Below are 16,969 nucleotides of genomic sequence, written 5' to 3'. Positions count from 1 at the left end.
TGTTCTTTCCAGATCAGAAGCCTAACTCGACAGCAGCCCTTTACGCTGGACCAATTGAACGGGGGGCTTTGGGGCTCTGGCCTCTCTCCAGGCCTCACCCTGGCTTTCTGGTTCTCGCCGTCCAGGGCGGCAGGCCTGCAGCTTCCCCTGTCCACGCTCCTTGAGTGGGATTCTTCAGGACCTCGGAGGGAGCCAGGGACACTAGCCTTCCCTCTATAACGACCGTGCTCTGTTGATTCTCATCTCTTGGTTTTTACCGGATGGCATCTTTGCAGTCAGGTGTGTCTTAGGGCCGGTGGCTCTTGCACTTGCCTCGGCTGGAATGGAAGTCAGGTTCTTACGGAGATGGTTGGCCTGCGCCAGCCACCAGGGACACACGTTCTCTGCCCGTGATTCACAGCCTGGGGGGACTGCTCCCCTCGCTCCACCCAGGGCCAGGATCCAGATGGGCACGTTTCTCTACTCCCCCTTTTGTGCGGTGGATTTACTTCTGTTTCTTGACCCTGAGGACTAGTGCCTGTATTCTATACTCCTCCCTGGGCCTTTTTCCCCTTGGGGTCCATAAGAGAACGGCGTCACTTATCAGCACATAGAGCTGGGCTCGGCAGACCTTTTCTGCAAAAGGCCAGGTAGTAAATACGTCCAGCTCTGTCATAATTGTGTCCACTGCCCGTGGAGCATGAAAGCAGCTGTAGACAACATAGAAGCAACTGGGCATGGCAAGATTCATCGTGGCCTAGCTGAAGGGCTCCGGAGGAAGCAGTGGGGTCCCGGGCTGCCGCTGGGTGAGGGAGCCCCTTGGGCAGGGCAGCCAGGGCCGGCCCCTCTGTGCGGCGGTGCGTGTATGGGACCCGGAGGAGGATCCCGGCCACCCCCTGTAGTGCTGTGACCTGTTCCCCCCGGCCCAGAGACACGCGTGAGGATGAGGCAGACAAAGCATAGAATGGTGGCCGCTGCTCCTGACTGCTAAGCGGCTGGAATGGTGGGGGTTAAGCTGGTCATTTACTCTGCTTTTGAACCTGTTTTTCTCACCTGTAAATGGGGGCACACATACTCCTCTCGTTGCCCTCCCGCCCCTGAGGAGCATTGGTGGTGGTTTTTTGCTCAGGCTGTGTGTCTAGGACTGGTGTGGACACGGGGAGTGCCTGGGGCCCCAAATCCAGAGTGCTCCTGTGATCAGGGTGCCAGGGCCTAGCCTGCTTCGTCTTTCGGGGGACTGGGTCTCTTAAAGCTCGCCGAGAAGGTGGCATCAAAGGGCGTATGACCCATTCTGACCGGTTTCGGCTTCTCAGTCTCCGGGGTTGGGGAGAGGCTGGAAGCTGCCCACAGGCCCTCGGGCCCCTGCTCAGGCCAGACACAGGGAGCCTGTGGCCAGAGGATGGATCCTCTCCCCCCGCCCCGCCAGTGCTGAATGGTCCTCTGGCCGGAGCCGTCAGTCACAGTTAACCGGGAGGAGAACCGGTCTCCTTTGAAATGGTCCATGTGTGCGATCTGTTTTCCTGCCACAAGAAGCTGTTGGGTGACACGGTCTGTCCAGTTCCACAGGTGCCGGCCGTGCCCTTCTGAGCGCCCAGCTTCTTGCCTTCCCTGCATAAACACCCGTGGTGGCTCTTGTGGCTCGTGCAGGCTTCCCCCTCCCTGAACTTGGCTGCGTCTGCCTGCTCTGCGTGGCCCTTTACCACCCCCCCAGCCCCCGGGCTTGCTCTGCCACCCTTGGGGACCCTCGGGGTGTGTGGGAGGCACCCTGAGTTTGGTGGGGTTGGGCCAGGCTGGGCTGCAGGGTAAATAGGTGGGCAGTGCCTACAGAAAGATAGAACACGTGCTCCAGCTGCTCGAGCCCCACTCTGTCCTCTGGCCCACGGGCCTTGCCACTGCTCAAGGCTCACTCTTCTTGGCTGTCGACGCCCAGGACTAGAGATCGGTGGGGCTGCTTGGCGCAAGTCCTGCAGGGTGTTTATTTTCCCCAGGCTCCTCCCCAGGACCGTCTCTCGTGCCCCCCGTCTGGACTGGCTCTGGTCGGAGCGGCGGGAGGACTGTCGGGTACACCGGGGCGGCAAGGGGCCTGTGTGCCCCACTAGCGGGAAGGATGCCAGGTACATCTCAGCGCCTGCCTGCTTGGCCTCCGCCCGAATCACTTTCTCATGCATGATTGTTGCGGCGCCGTAATCCTGGAGCTGGTGGGGGTCCTTGGCAATCGGAGCAGGTGCCCCCCTGTGGCCTGGCCCCTGCACACCGAGGTGCCCAACCAAGGCCCTTCCTGTCCTGCGCTTAGGGGCCTGGGTCCCAGGGATGAGCAGTATGTCCTGGGGACGGGAACCACAGTGCCCCACCCTGGAAGGACTGAAGCAGAAGCTGCTGGGGCCACGTAGGGGCTCTTGGCCCAGGACATCCCCGTGTCATTCTTGGTGGGGGGGCATGGGGTGGTGAAGCTCGCGGTTTTGTGATTCTTGCATTCCTGTGCCCATGCTTCCAAGTGCTCAAGAATGTGTGACCCACCAGCCTCACTCCACAGGATGGATAGACAAACCGGCTGCTTACTGCTTACATTAGTCTTGGGATCGGTCTGCCCCTCTGGGTGGTGCCTCGATGGGACTGAGGGTATGGTGGGAGGCAGACATGGGTCAGGGAAGTGTGGTGGGAGGAGGTTAGGGTATTTCAGGGGGCTGTGCCAGGTTCCAAAGCCAAACAGAAGTTGTTCTGTATTCTTTTCTTGGTTGGATCCTATAGAAGCCCATGTTCTGATTTCCTGTTTTTTCTCCTACGTAGTTGGGAAACAGCAGAACCCTTTGTAATCTAAGCACTCACGTGCCAAGTGGCTGCTTGGGCATTTCTCAAGTGCTACCCTGAAAAAGGAGTTCCATGGGCAGATACTGGGAGGGGCTGGGAATACTGGATTAAATGGCATTTACTGGACCTCTTGACTTTGGGCCTTTGATACTCCTGTACTGTGTTTCCCATCACTCAGCCACCCCTTAGCCCCCTTTCTCATACCATGTCCATAAGACACACTAGATGCACTTTGGAACGGGGCCTTAGGTGTTGTGGGGAAAACCTGATAGGATACCGTAAGATGGTAACAGAGGTAGGCTCATCAGGGCAATTGTTTTTATATGGGAAGAAGACTTGAAACAGGATCTCTGAGCGGACATGTTTCTGGCCACGGTGTGGTGTCTCCTTGGCGTGGGGGTGCCCGGCTCACTGGGGCCCCAGGTTGGCTGCTGCTGGATGCCCAGCCCGAGGGCCACCGAGACTGTGGCTGGGGTGGTGCTGCCCCCTGGTGTCGGGTGGTGGAGTCACCATCTCTGCCTTGAGCTAACCCTGGTTCCTTCCTGTCTTTGCTTTTTCAGACCGGGAGTCCATTTTCTTCAATAGCCACAACGTGTCAAAGCCAGAGTCCTCATCGGTCCTGACCGCGGTATGTTCCTTCTGCCCTGGTGGCCTTCCCTCCCGACACTGGGTATGGGGGTGCCGCTGGCAGTGGGGCCCAGGGCTGATGGCCATCACAGCCACACCCGTGTACCACTAGGTTACTCCCAATGGAAGATTTTCTAACTCTTCTCCCAGAGTGAGGATCTCCCCACCCTTCTCCCCAGTCACGAGGAATTTGAGGACCTGCTTTGTAATCTGCTTTTTCCTGATTTAAAAAAGGGTGGGAGGCAACAGCACCTCTGTTTTCCTTTCTCTTTCCTTGTCTATGTGAATCCCGTAAGCGTTTATTAAGGGCCTGCTGATACTTCTGCGGGGGTGGCTCACGGTGGGTGGCAGGCTTGGGGTGAGGTTCGTGAACGTAGCCGTGTGTCAGGCACCGTCCTAGACACCCCACAGCATCATAGCCGGGCCTTGACATGGCCTTTCGGGAGTGGGGCAGACAGCTCCGCTTTCTGGAGTGGGTCGAGTGACTCTTCCAAACCCACAGAGCTGTTCAATCAGGGGCCATGCTGGCACATGACCCCAGATTGGTCTGCTTCCAAAGCTGGGTCTCTTGGGAATTTAGGACTTATTCTCTCACTGGTACCTGCCCAGCAGGGTTTGCCCAGAGCAGAGGGTTAGAAATTGTCATGGGGCAGCTTCTGCTATCTCTCTCAAGTCCAGTGGGCCGGCGGTCTCCGCTGCCCCTTACCCTGACCTTGCAGCCCTGGGCTGGGTCTCCTGAGTCATGGCCATGCCAGCTAATCTGGGAGGATGTGCCTGTGTCCTCCTCCCTATCCTAGGCTGTTCTCACCTGTCCCCCGCCCCAGGCCCAGCCCAGACCACCTGTTCATTTCTTGTTTGTGTCTGGTTCCTCTGAGGAGCCAGCTGTGTGCTGAGGGTTTGACAGAGCATAGGCATGGACAGGGACCTGGAGGGAGCACCAGTGTCCCTCAGGATGTTGATAGACGTTCCCCAGGAACAAGTCCCATGGTCAGGGAAGCTTGGAGAACACCAGATTTTAAACAGAACCTCTCAGCGCCTGGCTGTGTGCACTGTAAGATACAAAAAGCTGTTTTGTGCAAGAAAAGTTTGGCTGGTCTTCTAACCTTCAGAGACTCTAGACTGACCCCGTTCCACAGGCCTTCCCAGAGAGGCTCTCAACCCTTGTTTGGCCAGTGACTCGGGGTGGGGGTGGGGATGGTGGCATTCCACAGACTTCCCAGGACGCTGTCCCTTCCAGTCCCTGTGTGGCTCTGGCAGCCCCTGGGGCTGTTCACTGATGCCAGAAGGTCCTGAGTAACCTTCTTCTATAGATGATCACCTGCCTGCTGCTTGGCCTGTTTCTTCATCTGTGAAATGGGCACGTTTAGAGAGACTTCTGGGCCTCCTCTCTTACTTGTAGGGTCCTCCATCATCTCCTCCTTTCCCTCAGCTCCTGACTGCCATTCAGGAAGCCCCCAGGACTGACACCACATACAACAAGACAAGGGAAGCACCCTCAGCCACGTCCTTTCTGTGGGAGACGTAGGCCCCTCCTGCACACCCTAAGGCCGGTCAGACACAGTTCCACTCCACACTCGCCTCCTGCCTCGCTCCCTCCCACCAGGGCTCCCTCCAGTCCCCATCAGGACCTCGTGTAGGGAGTTGTGGCCTGGCCTTGAAGCCCGGCCTCCCTCCTCCTCTGGGGGCCGCTGAAGACGAACCGCACAGGCCCCCACACACCGGTGTCTAGGGTATTGGTGAAGAGTGTGGACCCTGACAAGACTGGCTGGCTTCAGCCGCGAGCTCCATCAGGTTTCAGACGTGTGGCCTGGGAGTCCCATTGTCTCGCTGAGCCTCTGTTTCCCTCTCCTGCCCCGTAAGGTGGTCAGGAGATCCGGGGCATTAGTGGGTGCAGAGGAGGGTGACCTCCTTCATCGCCCCCCATTTCCCGGAGCATCGTTACTGCCTTTGCGTTTACAACCCAGGGGCAGGATCTCTGTGCCTTTATCGTGTCCGAGGATGGCTGTTTAGTTTAAGGTCATCAAACAGCTTCAGAGGGATTTCCGAGATGCCTTAGCTGAGCTGAGAAAGTGCTTTTCTGAGCGGTGTGTTAGGAGACTTGGTGATAAGACAGCAGCCGGAGCCCCCTCGCCGGCACGCCTGGGCTGCAAGCCTCTTGGCTCCGACATCCCACGGCGTGCGTGGTTATCACCCCATTTCTTGGAGCGAGAAAACAAGACCCAGAAGTGTACATGACGGCTCAGGGCCTGCAGGGGGGAATGGGCTGTGCCAAGGCGTCTGCCTGGCTCTCTCTGACTTGGGAGGACCCCGGGCCACAGGTGCAGTGACCGAGCTGCCGCACTGGGCTGAGCCTCTGACTGGCAAGAGTGACCTCGAGGCCGGTCCCGGCTTGGGCCGGTGCTCGGTGACAAGGGCTTGTCAAAGCCAGGCTGGCGCCGCCCCTTAGGAGCTGTTTCCTCTGCGAGGACGCCGAGGCAGCAGGGTTGTGGGCTCGGGGGCCCTGCCGATTGTGGAGAGCCCGTGGGCACGGCTTTCACGGCGGGCCACAGATGGTGCCCTGGTGTGAGCTCCTTGCTCTGTATGTGTCTGGAAGATCCCCGTTGGCCGTTCTAGCTACCTGTGCTGGGGTAAGGGCCATTGCCCTTGATGCCCAGGGCTCTGTCCTCAGCCCTCCTGACTCAGCTTTGCTTTTTTTTTTTGTTTGTTTTGTTTTGATTGAGTGAAATTCACATAACATACAGTGTAGCCACTTTCAAGTGAGCAGTTCAGTGACATTCAGTGTGTTCACCATGTTGTGCAATCCCTCCCTTCTATCACGTTCTAAAACATTTTCACCACCTCGGAGGAAAAGTCTGTACCCACTCAGCAGTTCTCCCGACCCCTGGCAGCCACGAATCTGCTTTTCAGCTCGATGAGCTTGCTGTTCTGGACCTTTCATGTACACAGTCATACAATGTGCGACGTGTCGTGCTTGGCTTTTTACACTTGGCCTGATGTTTTGAGGGTTCAGCCACGCTGTGCCGTTGTGTGGCCAAATAATGTTCCAGCGTGTGGAAAACACAATTTGTGTGTCTGTGTGTTGATGGACATTTGGGTTGTTTCCACCTTTGGCTGTTGTGAACAGTGCTGTGGGCATCGGCGTAGCACCTGTTCTGTCTGTTGGGTACGTACCTAGGAGAGGAATTGCTGGTCACGTAATTCTGTGTGTCAGTTTTTGACCCAGCCTCACTTTTATTTCTGATGGGTCGACCACCCTTCTTCCCCTTTGGCCCCTGAGCCCCACGGCCCCCAGGATCAGCAGTCCAGTATTTATGGGGCACCTCCTGTAACCTTCCCCTGACGGACTTAGAGGCGACACAGGGCTCTCCCCACCCTAAAATGCTGGTGCAGCGCCTCCTCCCGGCCAGGCCCATACCGTTCCCACCACATCAGTGACCGGCAGAGGAGAGATGCCTCGTTGGTCCCATTTTGCACATGAGTAAACTGAGGCACAGTGAGGCCGAGTACTTTTCCCTAGGATCCCAGAACTAGAAAGTCACTGCCAGGATTCAAATCTATGTCCCCCTGATCCCAAATCCTTCCCAAGGTTCCCCTTCCTCAGCGGCCCTTCCAGGGGCCAAGCTTGAGCCGGTGAAAATCCATATGCCTGTCCCAGGCTGGCTGGGCCTAGAGCAGAAGACCAGCAGTGTGGGGCAGTCCTTCTGGGTTGTTACAGGGACTAGAGGGGTCGTGTGTACTAGACACGTAGTACCTGCCCAGTCGTCAGCAGGACCCGGGGAGTGGCCGTGTGAGTGCTTGGTCATCAGGGGTCTGTCGGGCTTTGGGGCACCTGAGCAGCACCTCCCCGCCCGTGCCCGTGGCCTGACTTGACTTCTGTGTGTGTGTGTGTGTGTACGCTCGCGCATGTGCATGCTTGTGTGTGCAGCTGGACAAGATCGAGGGCGTGTTCGAGCGGCCGAGCGACGAGGTCATCCGGGAGCTGTCGCGGGCCCTTCGGCAGGCGCTGGGCGTGTCACTCTTCGGGATTGACATCATCATCAACAACCAGACGGGGCAGCACGCGGTCATCGACATCAACGCCTTCCCAGGTGAGTGGTGGAGCCAGGAACCCCCTTCCTTGGTCTGTAGACCAGTGTCCTTGGGTGATGGGGCAGGTGGGTCTGGTTGACCAGCTCCCTCCCTCCCTGTCAGCAGGGCCTGGGGTCAGTGTGGTCCTGCTAGGCCACGGCCCCACCTGCAGACTGGGTTTATAGTGTGTGGTGACGTTGGCCAACGAGGTCAGCGCATCCAGCCAGGAGCACGGGGCACTTAGTGGGCCTGCACGAACACCTTGCACTTTCCTCACCTGACCCTGTGTCGTCAGCATTAGCCTTTGTTGGCCAAACCTCAGCTAATCTGTTGGGTCCTTCTAGATTTAACAAGCTGGAAGGACCCTGGAGGGAGTACAGCCTCCACGTGTGCCTGCGGGAAACTGAGTCTCCTAGGGAGGGAGGAATTATCCCAGATTGCAGTACAGGTTGGTGGCACAGCTGTGCTCCTGCTCGGGCCCTGAGCGGTGGTGCTGGGGACAGGCCCTGGATGTGGCCGGCTCCCCGTGGCTATGGCGCCTGCTCCCTGCTGTCTGCCAGAGCCCCGAGCAGGAAGTATGGCCCAGGGCCCTCAGGGCTGCTGCCACAGCGTGGCTCTGCCATGCTCCCCTCGTCTCGACGCAGCAAGGGGCTTAGTGGGAGATAGCACCCAGAGAACCCTCAGTGGGACCGTTAGCCTACAGCGGTGATGGCCATGACGTCCCCAGTTGGCATTCCTGGAATGAGCTCACTTCGCGTGGGAGTACCCCGAGGCTGACTCGTCCACCCTCCCAGCTGGCTCTCACCTTTATTAAGTTGGTTAAGTCAGTGTCACTGCTCAGTGGGTGTAAAAACGTTCAGGAAACGATTCCTTCCCTCAGGGAGGTTAGCGTCTTGGGGGAGAGCTCAAGCGTGGCATGTGGGGAGTGCTCAGGGGGTGTTTGCAGGGCACAGGGTAAGGCCTCTTGCACGGGACGTGGAGCACGGCCGCAGGCTGAGCAGCTCCTGGCCACCAGGCTGGGTGCTTGCCATGTGTCCCCTTACTCAGCATGCAGCCAGGCCCAGCCACCATCACAGTCACAGCCAAGGAAACTGAGGCTGGTCGGACAGCACTGGCTCTTTCTGTCATTCAGTTGACAGAGGAGCCTGCCCTGTGGCGTGGTGGGAACGTGGGGTTTCACTCTGAGCTGGGTAAGAGTGAGCCCCTGAGGCCAGTATTGGGACAGTGGCCTGTGTTCCTCCCGTCACCCTGGGTGCAGCCTGCATAGAGACCTGGGTGTTGGCAGAGGTGGGGTTTTGATGAGTAAGTGACGGAATGAGAGAGACCAAGGGAATGCAGGGTGTGTCAGGGGAACAGTGATAATAAATGAGAGGATCTAAAGTAGGGAGGATGTGGGGGTGAGGACAGTGAAGAGGTGGCTGAGGATTGGCGGGACAAGGAGGGGGTGAAGCAGGGCTGTCGGGGTAGAAGTTCTAGAAGGCTGGAGATGGGAGGTGGTGAGAGCATGGAGCTCTGCACTTGAGCGTTGGCTTTGTGCAAGGTCCCGAGTCGGCCCCCTCCCAGCCTGTGCAGTGTGGGCATCACGAGGGCACCCTGGGTGCTCAGGGGAGGGACAGTCACTGTGAGCCCACATGGGCGGAGAGGCTTCTACCCGGAGGAGCCAAGAGAGGGGCCACCGGGTGGGGCCAGGCATGGAGGCAGGGTCTGAGGCAGCTGGAGTGCTGAGGCCGAGCCCAGCAGACACTGCCTGAGGGAGCAGGCTGCTGCAGGGAGCCCAGGGCACCCGGGGGAGGCCGTGTCCAGGAGACAGCTGCTCCCTGGACTCTCCTGGCGTGGTTGGCAAGCCTGGGTCTCGGGCACTCGTGGGCTCATCCTGAGGAGTGCGTGCCAGGGGAGGCCACGTCGGGGCCCTGGGTGGGCGGTAGCATCCCCGTCAAGGAGGCCACGCACCGGGCTTGGGAGGTAGTAAGAGCGGTAGCCTCCTCCGAGAGCTCTGGTCTCCTTTCGTCTCCGGCGCAGCGCCGTGTGCGGCGGGCTGGTAAGATCTCCCTTTGGCCGTGGGGATGTGGAGGTAGGGGCTGGGCGACTTGTCCAGGTCCTGTGGGCGCCACATGGTGGAGCTGGGCGTGGCGCCCCACACTCCTGACCACACGGCTTCCGGCCTCTCAGCCGAAGCCGTGGGTTCAAATCCCGCCTCGGCCCTTACAGGGTGTGACGGGACAAGCGACAGAGGTGGACACTTCTGCACCATGGGGACAGTGCCCCGCGTCCCCCTGCCCCACCGTGCAGAGACGGATGTTGGCACAGTTCCGGGCCCCAAGCTGGTGCCGCGGCGCCAGCTCACGCTCCGTGTGCTCTCCGCAGGCATCGGCGCTGGCTGTGTGGCTTCTGGCCAGGTCAGGCAGACCTGAGGGGCCTCCCCTAGCCTCCAGTTCAGCCTCAGGTTTCCATACCACCCCAGGAAGCCCCGGGAAGTGCACATGCCCCCCGGGCCTCGTCTGGGGACAGCAGAGTGGTCTCGAAGGGAACAGCGTATGTTCCCTGGTGCTGGCCTGACTGTTCTCCAGCTCCCCGCCCTCTGCCTGCATCTGTCCCCTGGAATCCCAGCAGCCCACCTGCTGGTAGCCCCCTGGGGGCCCGGGCCACTCTGCCCATCCTCCCCGGCCCCCAGGCCTTGCTGGGCCACCCCGGACCACATGATAGTCAAGGCACACATGGCACCAAAGGGCTGATTGGGGTCCTGGCTCTGTCACTTGGGAGCTTTGTGTCCTCTTCCGTAAAATGAGGATAATCCTGGGTCCCTCTCCCCAGCGGCTGTGAGGATGCCGGGAGCGAGGACCATGCCCATGCGGCCCGGAGGCCGGCACTTCTGAGCCTGGGTGACCAGCACCTGTGGGCGTCCTCATGCTCCAACCGGGTACAAGCCCGTGTCAGTTCACCTGTCGATGGGCTCCGTCACTTCACTCTGTGTGCCTCTGTCTCCTCATCTGCAAAATGGGGACAGCGTCATGAAGCATGAGCATGGGGCCTGTCAGCCGTTTCACCCATTGTGATTTTTGCTGTGGGCACCTCTGCTTTCCCTCGTCAGCCTCTGGCGCCTCAAAACCACAGTTGTTTGCCGGGCCAGTAAGATTGTGGACCATTGAGGCCGCCCCTGCCACTTGGCCCCGGGCGGGCTCTCCTGGGATGGGGAGCGCGCTCTGCTCATCCCAGCCAGGCTGTGCCAACGGCTCTGGGGGCCGTCCTGGAAGACGCCCTCGGAGCGCCGGCCCCACGTCGCTGGTGGAGGTCACAGTCGTGCGTGGGGTCGGCAGTGCCTAGAGCCCCTCCCGGGGCAGCCACACGCTCTCCGTCCTGGTCTTGGAGCTCTGTGCCCAGCCCTCAGGCCTCCGGGTCAGTTCAGGTGGGGAGAGGGCACCCACTCATACTGAATTTCTATCAGAGCAGTTTTTTGCGAGTGGAATCCTTGCCCTAGATCACAGGGCGGCTGGGTGGGTAGCTTCCGAGGACTCGTTTGCTGACATTTGCCTTCGTGTCTGTGTTGGGAAATAAATGTGGGGTGTGGGCAGGCCCTGGCGGCTTCTGCTCAGGAGCCCCAGGCCCCGCTCCGTTAGAGGCACGGGGGTGGGTGTGCAGTGGCTGCGTTGGGGGCACCCCAGTCTCCGTCCGTGGCTTTGACGCTCAGAGCACATGGCTCCAGACGGCCTCCCCGCGGGTCTTTCAGGAGTGAGAAGGCAGTAAGCTCTGTTCCAGAAGCAGCCTCTGTCCATCGCGTCCCCTCTGGCAGGCCCACAGCAGCCTCCAAACCTAGACGTCCCAGTCTACACAGGAGTCAGCTGTGCTGGGCCACGTGGAGTAGAGAGGGCTGTTTGTGAGAGAGGATGTGAGGAGTGGGCCTCTGGTACTGCCACGTCCCACCACCCCACGCCCCGCCGTTCCTCTTCACGTGTGTGCGTCTTAGCACACGGGGCCGCTGAGTCCATGACACCCTGCCCGAGAGGGACATGGCGCAGGGCGTCTGTCCACTCGTGCGTGACAGCCTCTCACAGCCTGGGGACGGCTGAATTCAAGGACTAGCCCTTCGGGGCCGCCCCCACTCAGCTTTGAGTCTAGGCTTGGTGGCTTTGGTGTGTCCCCTTATTTACTGAGCCTCAGTTTTCTCTACGTCCTGAGCGCGCCCACTCGAGTCTGCGAGCCCCGTGGTCGGCCTGCGCTCCGCTCTGCCCCGCGCCCGTGGCCCGTCTCCACCACAGCCTGGCTCAGCGCCCCGTGCTATTTGTCTGTCCCACCCACAGGCTACGAGGGCGTCAGCGAGTTCTTCACAGACCTCCTGAACCACGTGGCCACCGTCCTGCAGGGCCAGAGCGCGGCCACGGCGGCGGCGGGGGACGTGGGCCCGCTGAGGCACAGCAGGCTCCTGGCGGAGCAGGCGGGCAGCCTGGCTGGCGAGCGGACGTGCAGCGCCGGCCCCGGCTGCTGCAGCAGCATGATGGGCCCGGACCCACCCTGGACGTCGGAGGCCGACGCGGGCGGCGTGGGCACGGGCGGCACCGCCAAGCTCCCACACCAGAGACTCGGCTGCACCGCCGCCGTGTCACCCAGCTTCCAGCAGCACTGCGTGGCCTCACTGGCCACCAAGGCCTCCTCCCAGTAGCCGTGGAGCCCAGGACCCAGAGGGCGGCGTGGGCCGCAGAGTGCACCTGCCGGGCCAGCAGCTCCCAGCAGTGACGCTCCTACTAAGAATTCCCAGCGATCTGATTCTTCTTCTTTTTCTTTTTTGTTTTTTTTTTAATTTTTAACCTGATTTTCTGATGTCATGATTGAAATAAGGGGTGGTGGAGGGGGAGATGGAAAAGAACCCCAAGTGGTCCAGCCTCGGGGAAGACGGACGTCCCGCCTGATGCCTGCTGTGCAGATGTCTTCACTGGGTTTACACTTGCTGTGTCTTCAACACTAGGTCTGAGTGCGAGGTGGGGTGTGTGTGTGCGTGTGTGTGCGTGTGCGAGTGTGTGTGCACATCCACGTCTGTTTGTCTCGATGGCTGCTGTGGATCAGGCCTCAGGGACCCCGGAGGGGGGCCGCCCTTGGGCAGGCTTTTGGTAGCTGAACAGAGCGAGTAAGGGGTTCCTTCTCTCTCTTTTCTCCATGCCCCCTGCACCCAGGTCTGGCCCCCTCACTGTCACCCTCTGACTGGTCTCCTCCACAGCCTGGTGAGGAGCGGGGCCTAAAGCTCCAACCAGGTGTGCAGCTGTCCCTCCCAAGAGCAAGAGCCAGAGGGAGTGAGAGGCACACCTGTTGTTTCCTTGGGGGTTCCGCGCAGGGGGTCTGGGCTGTGGTCTGCCTGTTGCCTGCTCACAAAGGGGAAGGAGAAGGAAGCTTCCCAGCCGAGGCCAAGGCCTTGAGTTGGCTTCTTCTCTCCATGTCCAGCTCCCTGGGGTCCAGCAGGCCCTTCAACATGGGTCCTGTGCAGCCCTGAATGGGGGCCTCCCTCCCTGATCAGACGCTGCTCCCCAGGACCCAGGAGGAGACTGCCTGGTCTGGAGCCCCCGGGCTGATCCTGCCTGTGCCAAGGCTTTGTGCCGTTAACTTTGGACAAATCACCCCAGGAGTGACTGGGCCTCTGTGTCCCCATCTCTGATGAGCGGTTGAGCCCAGAAAACTCTGAAGGGCAGGCTTGATGCCCCAGGCCCTGTGGTGCAGCCTGCTTCTCTGAGAAGTCAACCTGGTGCTCCTCGCCTTGGCATCGAGGTGGTCGGGGGCCCTCTTCCCTGGGAGGGGGAGGCTGCCTGTACGCTTCACGTCTTTTCACACCCACCCAGCGGGCCTGCTCCACCCTTCCCGTACTCACTGTAAGCCCTAAGCACTAAGCCAGCCAAGTGTGAAGGGAGCTGCGGCCCCAGAGGGGAGGAAACCTTTACCCCCTCCTCCACGAGCGTCACCCCGGCCCCTGATGGCAGCAGATCCCGCCGGCCGATTGGTCAGTTCCCACGGTGCAGCGGGCAGGCCACCTGCCCCTCCGCAAAGGAGGGCCGGCGAGGGGCTTTGCAGCCCTGGGACAAGGTGAACCTGGGTGAGACGTGTAGGACCCCCTGAGCATGATCTTGTGTCTTCAGATATCCATCCACTTTGAGAAAGTGGGAAGGGCCTCTGGGCTGTCCTGCATGGGCCAGTGAGGATGGCCTCAGAGAGGCTGCTGATCTCGGCACTTGGAGCTACCTTCAGGCCTGGCTCAGCGGGGGGTGTGGGTTTCGCCCACCTTCAGGAAAGGAAGGGCTGGGTGGTGACCACCATCGAGCGGGGCTGGGCCTGGGCTGGTGCCATCGGAACTGCCCGGCTGTCTTGGAACCCGAGGGCCCACCGACTAACCGCGTTTACACCACTTGAGTGTTGAACCCCGATTATAATGTCTGTACGGCGCCTTTCCTAGTCCAGCCCTGAGCCCCGGGGAAGCAGGAAAGCACGGCTGGCCTCTTGCACTGCTTTGTCTCCAAAATAAACTACTGAAATCAAACTGCATTTCACACGTGTTTACAAATGTTACTGAAAGTTTGTCGTTCTCCTGGTCTGTCGTGAAATTCTAGTCCCGATCTGCCTCAAGAACGGGTGAGGGGGTAGGGTGCAGTGTGACCCCCCAGTGCCGGGGTCCCTGGCCATATCGTGTTCCTGTGTAACTTAGGGCCACGCCCCAGGGTCACACGTGCTCTGGTCCAGGGCCCACAGATCCAGTAACTGTTCCCCACTGGCCTCAGTGCAGGTGGCAAGCAAGGAGACTGCTTCTAGGAGCGGAAACCGAGAGGTGGGGTTTCCCTCCATAAAGACCTGGGAGCAGCAGGTGGAGGAAGAGGGAAGGCCAGCTGCGGGGGCGAGCAGGCCACTCCTGCCCGGGCTGCTGATTGCCGTCCAGCAAATACTGGCCATCTCTGATAGAGGGGTTTCAGGAGCAGAGACAGGGAGCGGGGTCATCGGGGGTGGAGAGGCACCAGCCAGCGACCTTCACTCCTCTGTCGGCTGGGGTCACTCTCCCGGGAGTTCATTTCCCCTCAGGGCTTGTGTTTTCTGCATCAGGGAAGGAGCCACTAAAATGCACCCAGCCGTAGCAGCCTCTTCCCCAGAGGTTGCTGGTGTGGCCCCCGGATCAGGGCCCCTGGGAGGCGTCTGCCGGAGTTGATGTGTATCGCTTGGGACCTGCCAGAGTCCTGAGGGAGGCTAGGACTCTCATTCCCAAGCGTCTGTTTGCTGGGTGGTGTGCATGGAGGGGTCTGTGGTCCCCTCCATGTGCACCTGTCTTGGTGGTCGGCGGTGGCCAGAGCTGCTGGACGCACTCCTGATGTCCAGGGCTCCAGGAGCAAGTGCCAGGGCCGCATTTCAGCTGAGGCCCTGGGTAGGTCCGGAGGGTCACTTGCGAGGTCTCTGCCCTGGGCAACCTGGAGCGGAGGCCTGGGGCTAGGTTCTGCGCACAGATGCTTCGATTCTAGAATGGGATTCCACAGACATCAGGACCTGACTGAGTGCAGGCTCTTGATATCTAACCTCTTCAAGAGGGTCCAGGGGAGTGTCCTGGTGTAGCCTCCTTGCCGTCGGCATTCACGGACGTGTCGGTTTGCAGGGCATGGTGGGCGGGCCGGGCCTGGAGCCGCCCGGCATAACCCGGAGGAGGCAGGCAGAGCTGGGCCCCCGAGGAGTTTATGGCACATGCCTTAAGTGGGCCTCCGTCAACGATGGAGAGAACAACTTGGAAAAAGAGTTCCTCTCTACCCAGAAGCCTGCCAGGTGGGCCTCGTGGAAGGTTGAAGGTCCACGGCAAGAAACGAGCTTTCCAGCCAAGGGGATACGCCGCCGTTGCCTGCCACGTGGCCACTCTGAGACCAAGGGACACTGCATGTCCTTGTCCTAATCTGGAAGCTTATCCTTGGCTCGGGCACTCGCGCCGCCCACTGGCCATGCAGCTGACAAATGGCTTCGCTCGTGTGCCTGGGGTCTGCATTGGCCTCTCCCGTCCCCTAGACAGTGACCATTCACCCGGCGGGATCCCCGACAACCCGTTGCCCTCCACAGGCCCTTGCGCGGAGCTGTGGAAACCTTGAGCTGCACGCTGGCTGTCCTGAAGGCAACAGCCCCCTCCGCCATGGCTTACCACGGGGCAGGGAAGTGTGCCGATCTTGACGAAGTTTCGGGGCTGCTTCCTCCTCGGCCAGCCTGGCTGCACCCTGATGTCGCGCACCTCGCCCTGCCCTACCTGTGCCTGAGTCTGAGGTGTTGTGGCTAAGGCTCCAGACCAGCGGTGCTCCCGCTGGTCCTGCCCTCCCTGAGGAAGGGCCTGTGCCTCTCTTCCCTCTCGCTGAGCAGTGTCGCCACTGGGATCTCGGAGTGACACCACCACCCCCCACACAGGACAGAGCATGGTCGGACCCGGGGCCTCTTCCTTCTGGTTCTGACCACCCGGCCCTACCCAGACCACCTTGGGGCCTTTTCCAGAAATGGTTGCGTTTCCCCTTTACTTTCAGACATATCCATGACTCGACAGCTTGGGGGGGGGGGGGCTGGGGGGCTGTCCCTTCCCCACAGCCTGGCTGACCTCTTCAGGGCTATCTGTGGGATCGCTCCTCTTCAACATCTGTTTTCTCTCAAAAAGCTTCTCCCATAGTGACTTCACCCAAAATCTGGCAGTTCTAGTCCTAGTGACACCTGTGCTTTGTGACAAGTGCTAACGCTCCGATCCTGTTCACACAAGCAACAAGCAACATTTCCCAGAATCCCAAGCGGCCTTGTACTTGATTCGTGTCCGTCCATATGTACAATGTTTCTCTGCACGTACTGTATATAAAACCACTGCTTCTGGAAAAGCCAGGAAACGTCGTCCTCCAGCTCTTTCGATTGGGCTTTGTGTTCCACGTGATTATGACAGCACAGGTGGCCATCTTTGGGATGGGTTATTTCAGGGACAAGGTGACCCCGTGTTCTCTTTGTTTAACTCGTCGTGGTAGCGGATGTTTTGGTATCTGACGCCTAGTGGAATACAGTTCGGTGTTGTGTGTGTGATTTCTGTAATTGTCAGGGGTGGAGTGCACCCTTGAAACGTGCGAAGAAATAAACGCCTTATGACACCAGCTGCGGAAGGCATTCCTCTGTGCCTTGGGATGGTTGGCGGCAGCGCTGGGCAGCCCCCTCCCCAGCCTCATAGGCGAGGCCTAGACCTGCCAAGACCCTTCCTTCAAAGGACTTGTATTGTCGTCATAATGGTTTTAGGGTCCAGGCTGCCTGGGCCTTGCTCATCACCATCTTAGGAGGAAATAATACATATTCCCCCCATTTTACCGATGAAGAAACTGATGTCCAGAGGAGCAAAGGCACTTGCCCAGAGTCCCATGGCTAAAAATAGCCCAGAAAGGAGTCGCGCCAGGGAAATTAACTTTCCTCGACCCTTTGCCCGAATCCACCCCACCCCACCCTACCCCATCCACTGAGTCAAGGGAGGGAAACAGCGACA

The 16,969-nt window shown here is 59.8% G+C and overlaps 1 protein-coding gene across 3 annotated transcripts in view; it reads left to right on the top strand.

The window, feature by feature from the left end:
- ITPK1 (inositol-tetrakisphosphate 1-kinase) overlaps positions 1-13,998 on the top strand; it is a 169,408-nt gene extending 155,410 nt beyond the window's left edge. For 2 of the 3 annotated variants that reach the window (XM_045807576.2, XM_045807578.2), the window contains 4 exons: positions 1,968-2,093; positions 3,348-3,415; positions 7,340-7,502; positions 11,778-13,998. In XM_045807576.2, coding sequence (XP_045663532.1) covers positions 1,968-2,093; positions 3,348-3,415; positions 7,340-7,502; positions 11,778-12,136 — 716 coding nt within the window. In that variant the 3' untranslated portion in view covers positions 12,137-13,998. The remainder of the gene's footprint in view (positions 1-1,967; positions 2,094-3,347; positions 3,416-7,339; positions 7,503-11,777) is intronic. The other variant, XM_045807579.2, reaches the window with a different exon arrangement.
- Positions 13,999-16,969: the final 2,971 nt, after the last annotated feature.

Source organism: Ursus americanus, chromosome 26 (assembly GCF_024610735.1).
Source record: "Ursus americanus isolate L20-20 chromosome 26, mUrsAme1.1.p, whole genome shotgun sequence".
NCBI lineage: Eukaryota > Metazoa > Chordata > Mammalia > Carnivora > Ursidae > Ursus > Ursus americanus.
The sequence above is the reverse complement of the archived record's forward strand: the minus strand, read 5'-3'. Positions and strand labels throughout refer to the sequence as shown.